General features: G+C 40.9%; 3 protein-coding genes across 8 annotated transcripts in view; all 3 read right to left on the bottom strand.

Moving 5' to 3' along the window:
* The window catches only part of ppp1r13bb (protein phosphatase 1, regulatory subunit 13Bb), a 26491-nt gene extending 21512 nt beyond the window's left edge, over positions 1-4979 (bottom strand). For 4 of the 6 annotated variants that reach the window (XM_056428022.1, XM_056428019.1, XM_056428018.1 and 1 more), the window contains exons 1-2: positions 4677-4979; positions 4271-4419 (exon numbers count right to left, since the gene is read on the bottom strand). In XM_056428022.1, coding sequence (XP_056283997.1) covers positions 4271-4279 — 9 coding nt within the window. In that variant the 5' untranslated portion in view covers positions 4280-4419; positions 4677-4979. The remainder of the gene's footprint in view (positions 1-4270; positions 4420-4676) is intronic. The other 2 variants (XM_056428021.1, XM_056428020.1) reach the window with 1 other exon arrangement.
* An 892-nt stretch (positions 4980-5871) lies between these two features.
* Positions 5872-9357, bottom strand: LOC130202474 (adenosine 5'-monophosphoramidase HINT3-like). The gene is made up of 5 exons (XM_056428046.1): positions 8663-9357; positions 8473-8590; positions 7849-7918; positions 7563-7689; positions 5872-7073 (listed from the first exon to the last, which is right to left on the bottom strand). The coding sequence occupies exons 1-5, from the start codon at positions 8747-8749 to the stop codon at positions 7026-7028; spliced, it is 450 nt and encodes a 149-aa protein (XP_056284021.1). The 5' UTR covers positions 8750-9357; the 3' UTR covers positions 5872-7025.
* A 104-nt stretch (positions 9358-9461) lies between these two features.
* Positions 9462-13673, bottom strand: LOC130202473 (adenosine 5'-monophosphoramidase HINT3-like). The gene is made up of 5 exons (XM_056428045.1): positions 13110-13673; positions 12300-12417; positions 11888-11957; positions 11442-11568; positions 9462-10577 (listed from the first exon to the last, which is right to left on the bottom strand). Exons 1-5 carry the CDS (start codon positions 13203-13205, stop codon positions 10506-10508), a joined length of 483 nt encoding a protein of 160 aa, XP_056284020.1. The 5' UTR covers positions 13206-13673; the 3' UTR covers positions 9462-10505.
* Positions 13674-15751: the final 2078 nt, after the last annotated feature.

Here is a 15751-nt window from a genome sequence, read left to right on the forward strand (position 1 = left end):
ATTTAGTAAGTGCTCCAATGCAAAGTGTGTTGAGTGTCATTGGTGCAGAACTGTATTTGTGGCCTCAGGGTGCATTTGGAGTGCGACAATAATTGTCAGTTCTTATCGTATGATAACTGAGTTTAGCCACTGAGCTATGTATACATTATTACTCCGGTAGTTTCTCTGAGACAGCGTGACTCACCCTTTAATAATGCAGCTGTGTGATTCATTGACATTTTCTGCAGCAGCTTAACTGAAACAATTATAATCACTTATTGTGAGTCTAAAAGCTCATATTCTGGCAAACTCAAGCCATGAATGTTGCAAAGGTGCTGGAGCTGTGGCAACGCTGTCCATCCATCGAGGATTTCATGTCGCTTCTTATAGTATTATTAAGACCCACGGCAGACTAGTAATAGATGTGTTTTTGGTATCTAATCTGCAAGAGCATTACCAGAAAGAAATGGGGGAAGAAAGTAAGGAACTAGTTATGCCTACATTTAACTGATAATGACTTTGCTCATCCCCCTGCAGGGATATTGTGGTGCACCCAGCTGGATAATAACAAGACAATATATACTACAGGACAAAAAAATTGTGAACACAAAAGCAGCCCAGTGAGGTCAACAACATCAGTTTGAATACAGATGGGACTGATGCCCCCATTTGAACGAGTTATGGTAGAAATATTGTGCATCCTTACTCACATTTATGTGTTACGATAGTGTTCAACTTTAGAAATACAATAGCTCAGGAAATTTTATAAAAATACCATAAAATAAAAACAGTCCATCAGAATCTGCACTAATCTGTTTTTCTATAAGACAACACAGACCTACATCCTTCAGAGCCAAACAAGCAATTAATCGGGGGACCGATTAGCACAAAATACACACAGAAAGCCCACATCGAATCAATATCCTAAATGTCACGTACATAGAGACTACCAAATGAGGTGAATATGTATTCAGAGAGTGACAGTGTAGAACAGAGAAACTCCAGTGATCCAGCTGACTGACCACTGGAGGAATACCAACCGCCCTCACTAAGTTGCGTCTGCCCATGGTCTTGGCTCTGTTGACCGCCCTCCGTTTCCTCCTGATCTCCTTCATCGGTGGCCGGTGGTGCTCCTTTGCCCAAATGGGGGTTTCCTTGGAGAGGCTAACAAGGCCTCGTAAAACTATAGTCACAAACCTCTTCATCATAGAAGTGTCGCCCATGCTGGCATGCAACTTCATTGTCATGCCATCCCGAGCAAACGTCTCAAACCGACAGTGGTGCGCGCATTTCAAAACTGCTGCAGAGGAGACTTGGGAGGAAAAAAAGCCCTCGCTGTATGTGTAATTCAGGGAGGGAGGGGGGGAGAGAGGTAGAGAAACAAACAGTAAGAGGGAGAGAGAGGGAGTCACAGGGTGGTGGAGGAGGGTGCTGATAAGTCCTTCTATTGGAAAATTGTCCTCTCGATGTGCCAGTAGCTGCAACACCAACGACTCCTTGCTAATGAGAATACTTTAGCTACAGCTGTCACTGCCAAGCAGGTCAGGGCAATACCACGTAGAGGGAAGATGGGGGATCATCCTTCAACTGTATGGTGGCTGCCTGTATTTGACTAGAAACATACAGTTTCCCTCTTGCCTGATCCATAATGCTAGTTAAGACTGGATAACATAACTGATACGAGATATCGTCTTAGACTTTGGATATATGGCATAAGTGTGGTCATCTGTATGGAAATGAATATTTTTAGAAAGTACCAACAGTCAACCCTCCAATATCATTACATTATCAATATCAATGTATTTGGTCAAATATATTGTGATATACATTTGATTTTCTCCATATCACCCAGCCTTAGCTACAGTTGGCATCATCTGGAGTTTGGGGCATTCATCATTTAACTCCTGGGAGGAAGAGAGGGATGCTTTGGCTGGCCAAATCTCCAGTAAGATGATTCAAATGGTAATTTGCGATCACAAATCCTGTCATTCATGTACTCACAAAGAGGTACCCACTATGAAGAAGAAAGATCGAGCAGAATCAATGCCTCCTGAGAGTTAAAACTTTGACTGAGAAGTTCACAACGGCCACCAATTTAAGTTATTACACACACACACATCTAGTAGCTATCGAGCACAAACGTCTTTGATATTTCATATCCTTATCAGGATTTGATTGTTGAAGAATAAAAGAAAATATGAATCTGGACACAAACAACGGAACGTATCAAATTCCTATTTAGTTTGCCTTTAAAAAAAAGGATGTGTCCCTTTGTTTGAAAGTTGAATAATGTGCATGAGAGGAAAAAAGCTATATTAATATTGTAAACTTCTTCAACCAATAAGAAAAGGGATCAAGCTGTTTTAAACCGGTGGGAGTTGATAAAAATATAAATACTTCAGTATTTTCACAGAGAGTTTGAAGAATAAAAGGTCAAACAGCAATAGTAATACATTAGACTTATGGTATGTTACTCTTTTTATAACAAGTGCTAACTGTGACGGCCTGGCTGATGTCAATGTAGACCAGCGTACATCCAAAAATAAGATGCAATGTTTACTTTTCCTGTACAAGTCAAGCTTTGCCCAGCTCCACTGAGAGATTAACGCTACTTGACAATCTACTCAGCTCAAAAGTTCCCCTTAACAACAGAGCGTTAGTCGACGCAGCCACACAGACCTAGATCTGCCACGGGCTCATTGGCTGCCAGTCACGCGAGACCCGAGTGCAGGGCTCCCTCTCTGCTCCACTGGCTCTCTGACTCTGATAGCCTGTTGGGGCCACAGGGTACGAACATCTACAGAGGCTCCCGTCGCAGTCAACCCTGAGAACTTGATGGCTGTACAGAATATGGAGTTACTTCGGTGGTACATTGTACTACCAAAAACCCACAAGCCTCTCTGAAGCTGTGTTGACAATAATCAAAATGTCCCTGTGATCCTGTATTTTCAACAGACACAAAAACGTTCAGAGAAAATAAATGGCCAAGAACCCCTTCCATTTATGACGTCACTTTGCTGATCCTGGTGTAAACGTATCCTGCATCGGAGTTCATGATCCCTTCCCTTCTGGCCAGAATGGCTGCTTTCACTTTTCCCACAATTCACCACTGCGGTCTCAGCACAACCGATAACAAAAGAGGTCCCAACAAAACAGGACTCCTATTGTGTTTCCAATCAGGTATTATGTTCTTTGAAACACAGACAGAGCTTCTTGAACAAAGCACAAGAGAAAAACACTGAATGGAAATATTTCTTTACTTACTTATTATTTATTTTATGTATCTGTACCTACGGTCTTAAATACAGCAATCATTTAGTTTTAACATTATTCAACACAAATGCATTATTATAGTGGGTGTCAAATTCACCTGTCCTAATATACAGCAGGTATTGCACTTGTTCAATACTGCACTACACATATTTGCAGGATGACATACTCTCTATTATATGTGCTCAAAGCAAACATACTTTAGATACCACAATCCTATACCATCAAGTTATGACATGCCATGTTATATTTGCTTCTCCTCATGTCATTGTAACCACCAACAAGAAAAGCATATGCCCTGCAACTATGGAATGAGGCTGCAGAGAGCTATTGTTCATTCCTCCACAGATAAAGTCACACAAGATCAAATTTGGCTTTTCCCTTCTCGGAAGTGATCTCACGTATAGATTATGCAAGTGGTTCGTGGGAAAGCTTGTGGACAGATATTAATCTTGCTTGAATTAGCAATTTGTGAGCATTGATGGTCCGAGTCAAAGCGTGCTCTTCATCTTATTCTGTTGCTTACATATTTATATCCAATGGAACCACATAGATAGATAGATAGATATATACTTTATTAATCCCCAAGGGGAAATTTGTCGTCACAGTAGCAGCACCAATAAACTAAGCACACAAGAATAAAAAATAAAAAACAGGGATGAAAGATATAGGAGTATACAAAGTAAAATATAAAATAAAATATATATGTATATATATAACATATATGCATACACAACACACAATACTAATGACAAATTAAATTAAATATAAACATATTAAATATATTATGACCATCACATTGTGAATGAAGCCCCCCAGCCCCCTGCCCCATCTAAACAAATGTAACAGAGCCAGATTAAAAGATAGTTGTAACACGACTAAAACTACTCCTCTGGGGAGCACGATACCTGATGATTTCCACACGGGTTTGGCTGTTTTGAACAACTGATGTTGAGAATATAAACGCGAGACTTTTTTTTTTTTTTTGTATGACAGGGGAGCGGGGATGGTGTGCACTTACCGGCATCATCTTGGCAGCTCAAAACCGGGGAGCATCGGCAAGTTGACTGACGGCTCGCCCACTTCTTCACCAAGACCCACCTTTGGTAGTTCTGGGCTCTGGTTGCTCTGGTTGCTCCGATGTGACAACCGACTGGGCCTCAGTCCTCTCTGTCAACCGAGACATTATAATGATGTTCAGTGCTATACAACTGAGCGTTATGAAGTCAAATAGCACTATCAGCTATCATGCTATTGGCCTCAAACATGCATTTAAATGGCCCAGGCGTGGCTCCGTGCAGCTGCTGCTACAAACAAGCGACGGTTAGCCAGGTAGCTAGCTCGCGAAAGCAACGCTGGAGCAACTCATAACCAATGTCGTTCATTTATTGGATATTACTAAGTCATAAAACATTGATTACACTCACCAATGTCAGAGGCAATTCATTGTGTCACGGAGGAAATCGGAGCTAACGAGCGCTCCGCTGTTAGCTGCTAGCTGATCTCAGAGGCGGCTAAAGGACGGCGCGCGAGGCAATGTCTCCGCTTTCGTCGGTCCACCGACTGCACATCGGACGAGCTTATCGACGGAGGGCGCTTCCAGCGGACAACGGTGAATAAAACGTCTGTCCGAATTGGCTAGCCCGTTTTTAGGTTTTGCTTTAACGAAATAAATCGGTCCCAGTTAGCAGGCTAGCAGCGCTCGTTGACGAGAGATACAAACAGCTGGAATCCAGTTGTTGACGGCGGGAGGGGCGGGGCTTCACCGCAGCGGCGACGAGGCGTCAAGCCAGCGTAGAATGTCAAGAATCTAACATCACCTGTCGGGTTCGGTACCGATTGTCAACGGCTGGTGTGATCTCAGCTATCTCCAACTGACACGATGTGTCCAAAATCAAACGCACGGCTTCTTAAATTATTCACGATTTAGCATCGATCGATCGATCTATCAATTGACGTAGCGCGTCTGAACGTCACTGTGTGCCGAGGAAAATAAACAGCGACAATGCGGAGAGGCTTCTCTGTAGAACAACGAATGAGCCAATCTGAAAACGTGTGTGTGCATAATGTGGACTGACTGCTTGTGGCCCCGCTAATTTGATTCAGAGTTCCTTTTGAATATTTACACTTAAAGCACAATGTCATTGTACATGATGACTGGTCCAGACTTAAATACACGAGGGCCCTTGTGTTATGATCAAGTCCTTCATGTGTGTGTTTATTTTTTAAATTGTTTTTCTCATAGGTTGCATATTCCTTTTCCTTCTGTCAACAACAATTTAATGAACAACCTGTCAATTCAATATATATTCAAACATGTCGACATGTCCTTAGGCGATGACATGCCAACCAGTTGTGCTTTCGCTGGAGATTTAGTCAGGAAGATAGAAAAAGCATTTGGTCTGAGAGATGATGTAATGGGCTTTGAATGCTGTATGACAGTTTATTCCAGACTCTGACGTCAGACATCTCAGTATACTAATGCACATTAACAACATAACTAAATTGATACTTTACAGAACCCTTTAGGAACAATACAAGTGTATATGTTGATGTCCTACAATATGAAGATACTGAACATAAAGTGCAGTACAGCAGAATGATGCAGGCTGAAATGATAGGGATGATATATATATTTTTATTTTGTTTTAATCGCTCCTGCTTCATCAATTTTAAGAAAGATGGTGTCAGTTTGTGAAGCCCATTGGTGCATGGTTGCTCTCCTAAAACATTAACCAAGGTACACCAGGGACGTCCAATGGCTCACAAACTGATATGGTCATGAAATCCAGCAATGCATCTTGAATCACTGTTAATTTGAAATGATAACAGGAGTACACGATACTTTGAGGACACAACTAAAAATCTGCCAACAAACCCTTCAGATCTATGCAACCAGTGGCACAAATTGCCATCTAGCATGCCATCAAACGCAGGAATGGACTACTGAGCAATATCAACAGTAAATACTGAAACCCAAGGAAAACTTTGAGTCATTATTTTCTGAATTGATGCCCATTAGGACCTCCAGTGTTCTCATGGTAATCTAATATTTGTGTTTGTTTTGTGTTCTCATAATGAATTCTGTGTTTTTCTTCCAAACAATGTTGTTCAGACATTTCTGTCCGTGCCGGCAAAAGAAACAAAGACATGCATTAGGACCCTTTGAACCAACTTATTATTAAAGTAAACATTATTATTGTAACCCTTATGACTTTGACAGAGATGAACCCGGTATTTGGAGTTTCACAAGATCTTTTATTAAAATCCTATATACAATTATATTTATATTTAAGGACAGATTTTACCCCAGAGCAACATACGTAAAGATATATAATAAAAAAGGCACAAGCAGTTTCAATTTACGCACTTCATATTTTAAAAAAATGGAAATGTACAAAGTATTACAAAAATTGTGCATCGCGATAAATACTGAATATACTAAATATTATGGTTTTTAAGGTCGTCTTTAAAGTTTTTATTTCAGTAAATACTAAATATACTTAAAAGCTGTAATTATCTTTTAATTGCACAACATTATATTTAGGACGAGGATCCATTATTGGATACGTTTGACAGTTTCCATTTTTTTTTTTAAACTAGCTTTATTGCCACTTTCCCATTCAAATGAGTCATCGAGCAGCGTGGATGAGTAAACATCAGTATAACTCAATGTCGTAAAATGTCAAGTCAGGTAGTGAACTGATTAAAAATTGCCCTCGGTGAAGCGAGATGACCCGTCACCATAAAAGAAAACTCTTCAGACTCGTAGCTCATCATCTGACCTTGCCGCGAGTCTTCAACTGAGAAAGCACTTTGTCGACCTGCAACAGAGCAAAACAAGGAACGTGAGCAGGATTCTCAATATTAAAAAGTTCTGTGTAATTGTGATTAAAAAGCTTACAAATTACATATACATAAATGCATAACATTTGTAAAGTGCACAGTTATGACTCCAAGATAATGACTGGATTTGTATCGTGGGTCAATTATAACATCATTCATGGACAGTAAATGGAATCACAATAATAATAATTAATCATTTCGGTGGCTGCATGTATATAATTTGAAAAGAGGCACGTTTTTTCCTAGTCTTGCTGATACACAAGGTTCTCAGAATTGCATGCAAAGTTAAATTGTATTCTACTTTTGTTTCCAGAAATGTCACCACAGACACCTAATGTGTCATACAGTGTGTACATATGTTAGAAATTAAAATAAAATTCAAAAAGTACATTCAAAAGTTTAGATATATTCATAATTGAAAAGACAACAAAGACGTTTTAGCATGTTTTACTGAGAATATCACTCACTGTGATGAACCAGTGGCTCAGGGGCCCGTATCGTAGCTGCGACTTGAAGGTCATGTCGCTGGCTGGAGCCAGAGCGTGGAGGTGGAGGTGGGGAACAGATGAGAACGGAGGCACATGAAACCCCATCCTGCACACAGTCAACGTTGGTTTGAATAGGCCAGGAAAAACAAAAGGAAATCATTTAAACCAAAATCTTTCCTGCGACACGAAGATACACAGAACATTATTTCAAAAGTAGATCACAAGTCACAGCTGATGACGTCACCTGGAGATACTGGATGTTTACCTGACGTCATCTAGGTTGCTGACTTTAGTCTTCTTCAGTACACTCCATCCCATTTCTACCATCCGCTCCACTGTCAACACACAAATCACATCAGTATGTTCACATCATACAGCATTAAAAAAAACATTATATTATAGTAGGCTATATATACTGAGAGACGGTACCTCAGGTACACCTTTTGTTTTCCAATAAAGATTAAATGACTCAAGCAAAGTAATAGATTAATAAGTGGATAGTCCCATCCACAGTTTCAGTGTTTAAAAAGTGTACATGTGTTTAAAGAAGAGAAGAGTGAATACACTTAATGTTAATCCGGCTGCTAATGTATGTCATACAGCCTTGATGAGTGGCTTTGTGTTTCCATTATCACACCAACAAAATAAGGACACATTCAAACTTTATTTACAGCTATGAACCAGCTAATAAAGCCCAAACAAGTGATTCCACGTTATCCCCTATAAATAGAGCAGTGACTCTAAATTCTACCAACATCAGAATTGAAATGTTAAGTCTTCAGCTTCTTGCTTTGGCAGAGACCACGTGACCTCAATGTGAGCAGCATTATCAATCAACTGAAGTCTTCTGACTCATCTGAACTGTCAATCAGACCCACGTGTGAGTCACCTAGCGGGATGTCGGCCTCCTGGAGACGTGTGCAGTAGTCGATATGCCTTCTGGGAACGACGAGGTAATGATGTGTGGCGCCAGGCGTTATGTCACGAAAACAGAGCAGCTCCTCATCCTGTACAGAGGAAGAGGAAGAGAGTTTATACGGCTGTTGAACTTCTTCTACGAATGAACAGTCGGTACTTACGCTCAGCAGGATTTCCGTGTCAGTCTGGTTGTCTGCTATTTGGCAGAAGGGACATTCTTCGGCCCCGGAAGCGTCCCGAGTCGCCATTCATGTGTTTTTCAAAGATCGTGTCTGAATCTAAAAGCTCGTCGCCGTGTGGTCGAGTCTACCGGTGGAGTGTGGGCGTGTCTGCGGTCAGGACGACCAGCCGCTCACAGAGCGAATCGAGCTCATAGGAAAACCTGAATTATTTAATAATTAAAGGATTTGTGTTGGGGGTATTTTATTCCATTTCGGGTCTAGATTAGGTGATATTGATACCACGTGGACAGGACAGTTTAGCAGAATAGAAATACAGGGAAAAGGTCCATTATATATTTGCTTGTTTACCAATTAAAAGATGTGTTCTTCTTCTAAAGACTGAATTATAAAATATTAAAAAGCCCCCATTTTCCCTTTAAATTCCTCTTTAATGATAAAACTAATAACACCGTAACATTATATATAATGTCGGACATAATAATGGCCTTACATACATGATTGTTATCTCCTTTTGATGCCCCTCTATCTTACGTGACGCTGTCACGTAAGAGAGGGGCTTTGTGTCTCATCTTTATTATTTCAGGTGTTGAGTTAGCATTTTCTTAAAGAAATGTGTTTAATCAAATGATCACTAACTCAGTGATGCACAACACACATGGAGGCAGGTAATATAGATTGATCGATTGTCAGGACACCGGAGTCGGGAAGAAAACCCGGGTCGCTGGAGTGGTAACCCACGATTTACCCAGTGGGCAATTGAGGACCCAGATGCAGAGAGTAAAGTCAAAAGATTGTTTTATTTCCTCTCCGTCACAACGGAGTTTCAAAAAAATGCAAATGTGTCTTTGAAGCAGCAATAACGCAAACACGAGAGGTAGATCCAAAAAGGGTATAATCCAAACGAAATCGTTAAATCCAAAAAAGGTATTATCCAAACGAAAGTGTTAAATCCAAAAAGGGTATAATCCAAACAAAGAGTCAAATCCAAAAATGGTATAATCCAAACCACAGAAGAATAGGAAATGTTACGAGAGGGTAACGAGGAACACTAAGTTTAATCAAACGTCACGATGATGTGTCTAGCACACTGCCAGGTATTTATACCCTGGTCAAACAAAGTTAATTGAACATTACCAAATGAAAACAGGTGTGGAACAGAAAGACTGAAATAATGTCTTTCGGCCACCAGAGGTCGCCAAATGACCCCAGTGGCGAAAACAGAAGTCCCAAGTGATGACATCGATACAAAAATAAAAAAATACTTTATTCATCCCCAGGGGGACATTTGTTTGAAGCAGCATTAAACAAGATGATAGAGTAAGCTAGTAATTTTAAAGCTGAAGAAATGCACAATATATATACAGTAAATATAGTAGAACAAGACATATTCAATTTAAGAAAAGGAACTGGTGAAGAAAATGCAAAAATGCAAAATATATACTGGCTATATAAGTGTGAATAAAGTAGCTACAGTGCATATTCCAATGTGTATTTTTGTTTCTGTGGGGTTCATAGGGTCACATGCTTTTTGATTAATTTCAGAAACTGAGTGGAAAATGTGTTTGAGTACTTTCCAGGATGTTTGTTGTAGCAATAAACAGAAACTCCTTTTAACCCCAAAGGGACACACGCTGTACACAAAAGTCTGCAAAAAATAATTCCATTTGAAGAAATATCATTAAAAAAACATATACATATAACAGTGACATCTCAATGCTACGGCTCTCCTTTCCAAACGAAATAATGTATCTGCTTCATAATCTCTTTTGTTGAAACAATTTACAGAAGATTTTCTCTTCAGATGACAGAATATAATGTTGTCTCATAATGATGAACCAAAAGCCTTTTTGACAGGTGGAGCTTTACCCTTTAGATGCATCTGCATATGTTTTTCCTGTAAAGAGAAAAACATTCATTTGGATGAGGCAACAAAAGGGAATTACATGGTGCAGAACAAAGGAGAAAGTTAGGGTTGAGTTACAGCGTTTCAAAGTTTCGTAAATCGAATTTACCAAAAAATATCTGACCTGGTGAGTCGACGCAGCTACCCACCCAGAACATGTGTGCCAAGTTTGGGGTCGATCGGACCTTTCCCTGAGGAGTTACAGCGTTTCAAAGTTTCGGCGATTTTGGGCATTCCAACGCCTATAGCGGGACGATTCCTGGGGCTACCGGGACCAAAAGCACATGACTGGAACCGGGTGGTCATGGGCTATCAGGCGAAAAAGAAACCGAAACTCTGGGACCTTTAAATCGAATTTACCAAAAAAGATCTGATGACGCAGCTACCCACCCACAACATGTGTGCCAAGTTTGGGGTCGATCGGACCTTTCCCTGAGGAGTTACAGCGTTTCAAAGTTTCGTGGATTTTGGGCATTCCAACGCCTATAGCGGGACGATTCCTGGGGCTACCGGGACCAAAAGCACATGCCTGGAACCGGGTGGCCATGGGCTATCAGGCGAAAAAGAAACCGAAACTCTGGGACCTTTAAATTGAATTTACCAAAAAATATCTGACCTGGTGAGTCGACGCAGCTACCCACCCAGAACAAGAGTTTTTGTGTGTGTGTGTGTGTGTGTGTGTGTGTGTGTGTGTGTGTGTGTCAGGCACTATTTACAACTGTTATTTGAATATTTATTTGATCACAGTAGTTTATGAAAGCACACAAACAAAGTAATGAGTAAGTAATAAATAAGAATAAGTTAAAATGTCTAAATCATCGTATTAAACAGTAACTTCTAGTCCTCGATACTCACAGTCACAAACCTGTTGGAACATGGATTGAATTTATACTTCTTGTCCAGGTAGATCTGGCTGGCGGGGGCGAGCACATGGAGGTGGAGGTGATCAATTGAAGTGTAGGGAGGCTGGTGGAACCCCAGGCTGTGGAGGAAAACACATCAATGTCACGTGACAAGTCAAAGTACAGTTTTAGAACTCTCCATGGCAGAATACAATGCCTTTAACAACCTTTGATTTTTTACAGTGTGTTCCCACCTATCGCTCCATTTTAAGCTACAACGATATAGTTTTGACCTTAGAAGGTGCATCATACATTTTAAACAATTATACTTTTTCATTACTTATTGCAAACGTTCAACATTTTAGGAAATGCACTTTTTGCTTTCTGGCGGAGGTCTTGTCAATCTATTCCTTTTAACTTTTTGTAAATTAAAAATGTAAAACACACACACACACACACCGTATGTCCTTCATATCAGCCATCCCTTGATCGCATAGTACTGCTTTCCCCATTTCAACCATCCGTTCAACTATTGAATACAAGACTCAGTTATTTCTTTGCAAAGATTTGACTCCATAAAACCTAAAGAGGTATAGCTCATGTATTACTGTAATAAACTGAATCAGTTAACAAAAAAGAATAGGGGTGCTCTTCTATATGTAGATGTTTTATGAGTATATCTCAAAGTAGCAGTTGTTGAGGAAGTAGTTTCAGCAGCAGTGCTATAGATATAGTTCTAGTATCATACCAAAAGTAGTAACACAAGTAGTAGTATATACAAGTATTATCAGCAGTAGTTGTAGCAACTCAGTAGTATCGGTGGTATTTGCAGTACACTTATACTAGTTTTTAGTGGTCCTCTGTAACTGACCCAGGTCGACGTGTCCCCTGTGCAGTAAGAAGCAGCTGTGGATGTGCTGTTTGGGTATAACCAGGTAATGGTGAGGAGCAGCAGGGGAAATGTCTCTAAAACACACCAGCTCCTTGTTCTGTTGGAGGGGGCGGACATGGAGAGATAAAACACACACGTTAACCTGCAGGCCTGTGAATGCAGCATTGTTGATAAGTGTGTATTCAATCTGTAACCATTGTGTGTACACAGTAGGAACTAGTAGGTATAATGCCCATGTTGTGTGAATAAAGGCTTCTACTTTCACTGCGTGGAAACAAAGTGGCCACTGGGATTGTAGCCCACCTGGTCTCTTTCTAATAATAGTTATCATAATAGTGTAATATTTTCGGCTCGTTCGCAGTCTGCCCAAATATGCAACCACTTTTATTACCAGCAAGTATTTTATTTGTATTTAGAGCATGCCTAATCATATATTTATAGCAAGGCGTGTACATTTTCAAAAACGTATCCCCTCCCCTCTCTTTTAAGTACAGTCTCTACCCTACAATCACATAGTGTATTAAGTGTGTACTTATTGACTTGGAAATCAAGTCAATAATATGTAATATGCGTTGTTGTCAAACAGGAATGAGAGTGCTGCGATGTTCTACTTTAATATGTTGTTGTTTGATGGCATTATGACGCAGACATGACATCTTAAGTTCCATCAAATCTTATTTAACCCACAGTGTCTGATACACAAGTGTAACAGCCTTCCGCATATAGGTGCGCTCACCGTGGTGAGCTTTGAAGGCAGCTGGGCTCCTTCTTTAGTTTAAAGGATCTTACCTTTTTGATAACTTCCGTTTCTTTGTCTTTGTCGTCGGCTATCAAACAGAAAATACAAGTTTCAACAGTTTCAGGACCTGAATTGAGTTCCGCCATAGTTATAAGAGAGATTTGTTATTTCCTCCACCAGTCGCTGTATGTAACCAGTTATTTATACGCTGTATACATGCCGAAGATCGTCTATTTTTGCGAAGATCGATTATTGAATTTAGTTTAGTCGTCCAGGAGGTGTCCGCAGTGGTTATGACGTCGAGTACGGCAAGCCCAGGGGCAACATGCGGCGGGTTAATTCCTGGGTTGACCTTGATAGTGCTCTCGGTAGAAAACACTTTAGCTTAATCACTCCCGGGATGACTTTGCGACGCTGTGCTGCCGACAACACTAGCGCAGAGGCACCAATGGTGTGTAGTCTGCCATGGCGCTTTGGCTTGTACGACGCTGCCACAGTAGAGGAGCCAATCCCCTCTTTTCTGTGAGGTCGCTAGTTTAGTGCTCCACAGCTGCCCGTGCGCGAATCTTGAATCAAGTTGTTAGCTTAGTGGACTCAATGACTGAATGTTTCCTCCACCTTAACGTGGTGGAGGAGTTTGAGTGGCTCAGTGATCCAGGGAGCTATGTTGTCTGGGGAACATAGCTCCCTGGTAGGGTCTCCTATGGCAACAGGTCTCCCATGGCAACAGGCCTCGGAGGAGAGATCAGACGAAGAGCGGTTCACAGAATCTAGTCCAAGCGAGGGGGCAAACTACGTCACGTGATTTAAGCCCTTAATCTCAAATGAACTCAACTGTTTGGCATCTCTGTGTTCTTGCCTGGTTGAATTAATTATTTTATAGCTCTGCTTTTCTCGTTGCCTCTAATGCGTTATTGTCCACATTGTGTATTTTTACCTCAAGACAACATCGCAAACATCGGCCTCATTAATTTGCAGCGGTCTTAAAAGGACGTGTTGAGCTGCTTTATCTGGTGATGTGGATTCTGTAGACGGCATTGCCCTGGCATCCAACACCACTGTAAAGAATCTTGGCGTTATCTTTGATCAGGACTTGTCCTTTAACTCCCACGTAAAGCAAATCTCAAGGACTGCATTCTTTCATCTACGTAATATTTCAAAAATCAGGCACATCTTGTCTCAAAAAGATGCAGAAAAATTGGTTCACGCGTTCGTTACTTCGAGACTGGATTACTGCAACTCCTTATTAGCAGGCTGCTCTAATAAATCTCTTAGGTCCCTCCAGTTGATCCAGAATGCTGCAGCTCGTGTTCTCACTAAAACTAAGAAAAGAGATCACATCACTCCTGCACTAGCTGCTCTGCACTGGCTCCCAGTAAAATCAAGAATCACTTTTAAAATTCTTCTCTTAACCTACAAAGCCTTGATTGGTGATGCTCCATCATATCTTAAGGAGCTTGTCGTACCATATTGCCCCACTAGAGAGCTACGCTCACTAAATGCGGGACTACTTGTAGTTCCTAGAGTCTTAAAAGTAGAATGGGAGCCAGAGCCTTTAGTTATCAAGCTCCTCTTCTATGGAACCAGCTTCCAATTTCAGTCCGGGAGGCAGACACAGTCACCACGATTAAGAGTAGACTTAAGACCTTCCTCTTGACAGAGGTTATAGTTAGGGCTGAATCAGGTTTGCCCTGGTCCAGCCCCTTGATATGCTGCTATAGGCTTATAGCTGCCCGGGGACGTTTTAGGATGCACTGAGTACCTATCTCCTCTTTTTTCTCTCCTTAAGGATGAATTTTCATCTCTCAATCACACGTTACTAACTCTGCTTTCTCCCGAAGTCCTTTTGACTTTACGTCTCATGGGGTCATCGGACCCTATGAGACGGCATAGATCCTATCTGCCTGATGGATCGTCTGGGTCGTGGAATTCCTGCTCATGACTACGCCACTGTCCTGTTGAGACTCCGCCCACTCCTCCTCCCCACCGCCATCTGCCTGATGGATCGTGGAGGTCTCCATCGTGGAATATGCCTACTATGAACTATTCATACACTCTGTCATATTCATTGAATGTATTTTAACTCTAAATCTGTCCTTCTGTACACATTACATCTATTGCATCTGTCCATCCTAGGAGAGGGATCCTCCTCTGTTGCTCTCCTCCAGGTTTCTTCCCTTTTTTTTCCCCCTGAAGGGTTATTTGGGAGTTTTTCCTGGTCCGATGTGAGGTTTTGGGGCAGGGATGTTTATGTGTACAGATTGTAAAGCACTCCGAGACAAATTTGTAATTTGTGAAATTGGGCTATACAAATAAACTGAATTGAATTGAATTAATTTGCAGCGGTCTTAAAAGGACGTGTTGAGCTGCTTTATGCTTAAATCCATAACTTTCTAAGGAACTAATGGCAGGACAACTTTAAGATGTTAAGACACTGCACATGGAAGTCAAAGGTCACGGCTCAACACAACTAGACGCAGTTAAACATTTATTCTGTGGCCAAATGTGGAAAATTAAATTATTTATTTAACATGACTATCAGCAAGTCAGCCCACACACAAAGCATCAGACTCCCTATCACTCTTCAGTATTTACAGGCACATTCACTTTAGGCATCAACGCCAGTGGGACCATAAGCTTGTCTATAAGAGCACAATCTTTTATAGCCTTTTCAAAAAGAAATAAGCAATTT

The sequence above is a fragment of the Pseudoliparis swirei genome, chromosome 12 (genome assembly GCF_029220125.1).
Source record: "Pseudoliparis swirei isolate HS2019 ecotype Mariana Trench chromosome 12, NWPU_hadal_v1, whole genome shotgun sequence".
NCBI lineage: Eukaryota > Metazoa > Chordata > Actinopteri > Perciformes > Liparidae > Pseudoliparis > Pseudoliparis swirei.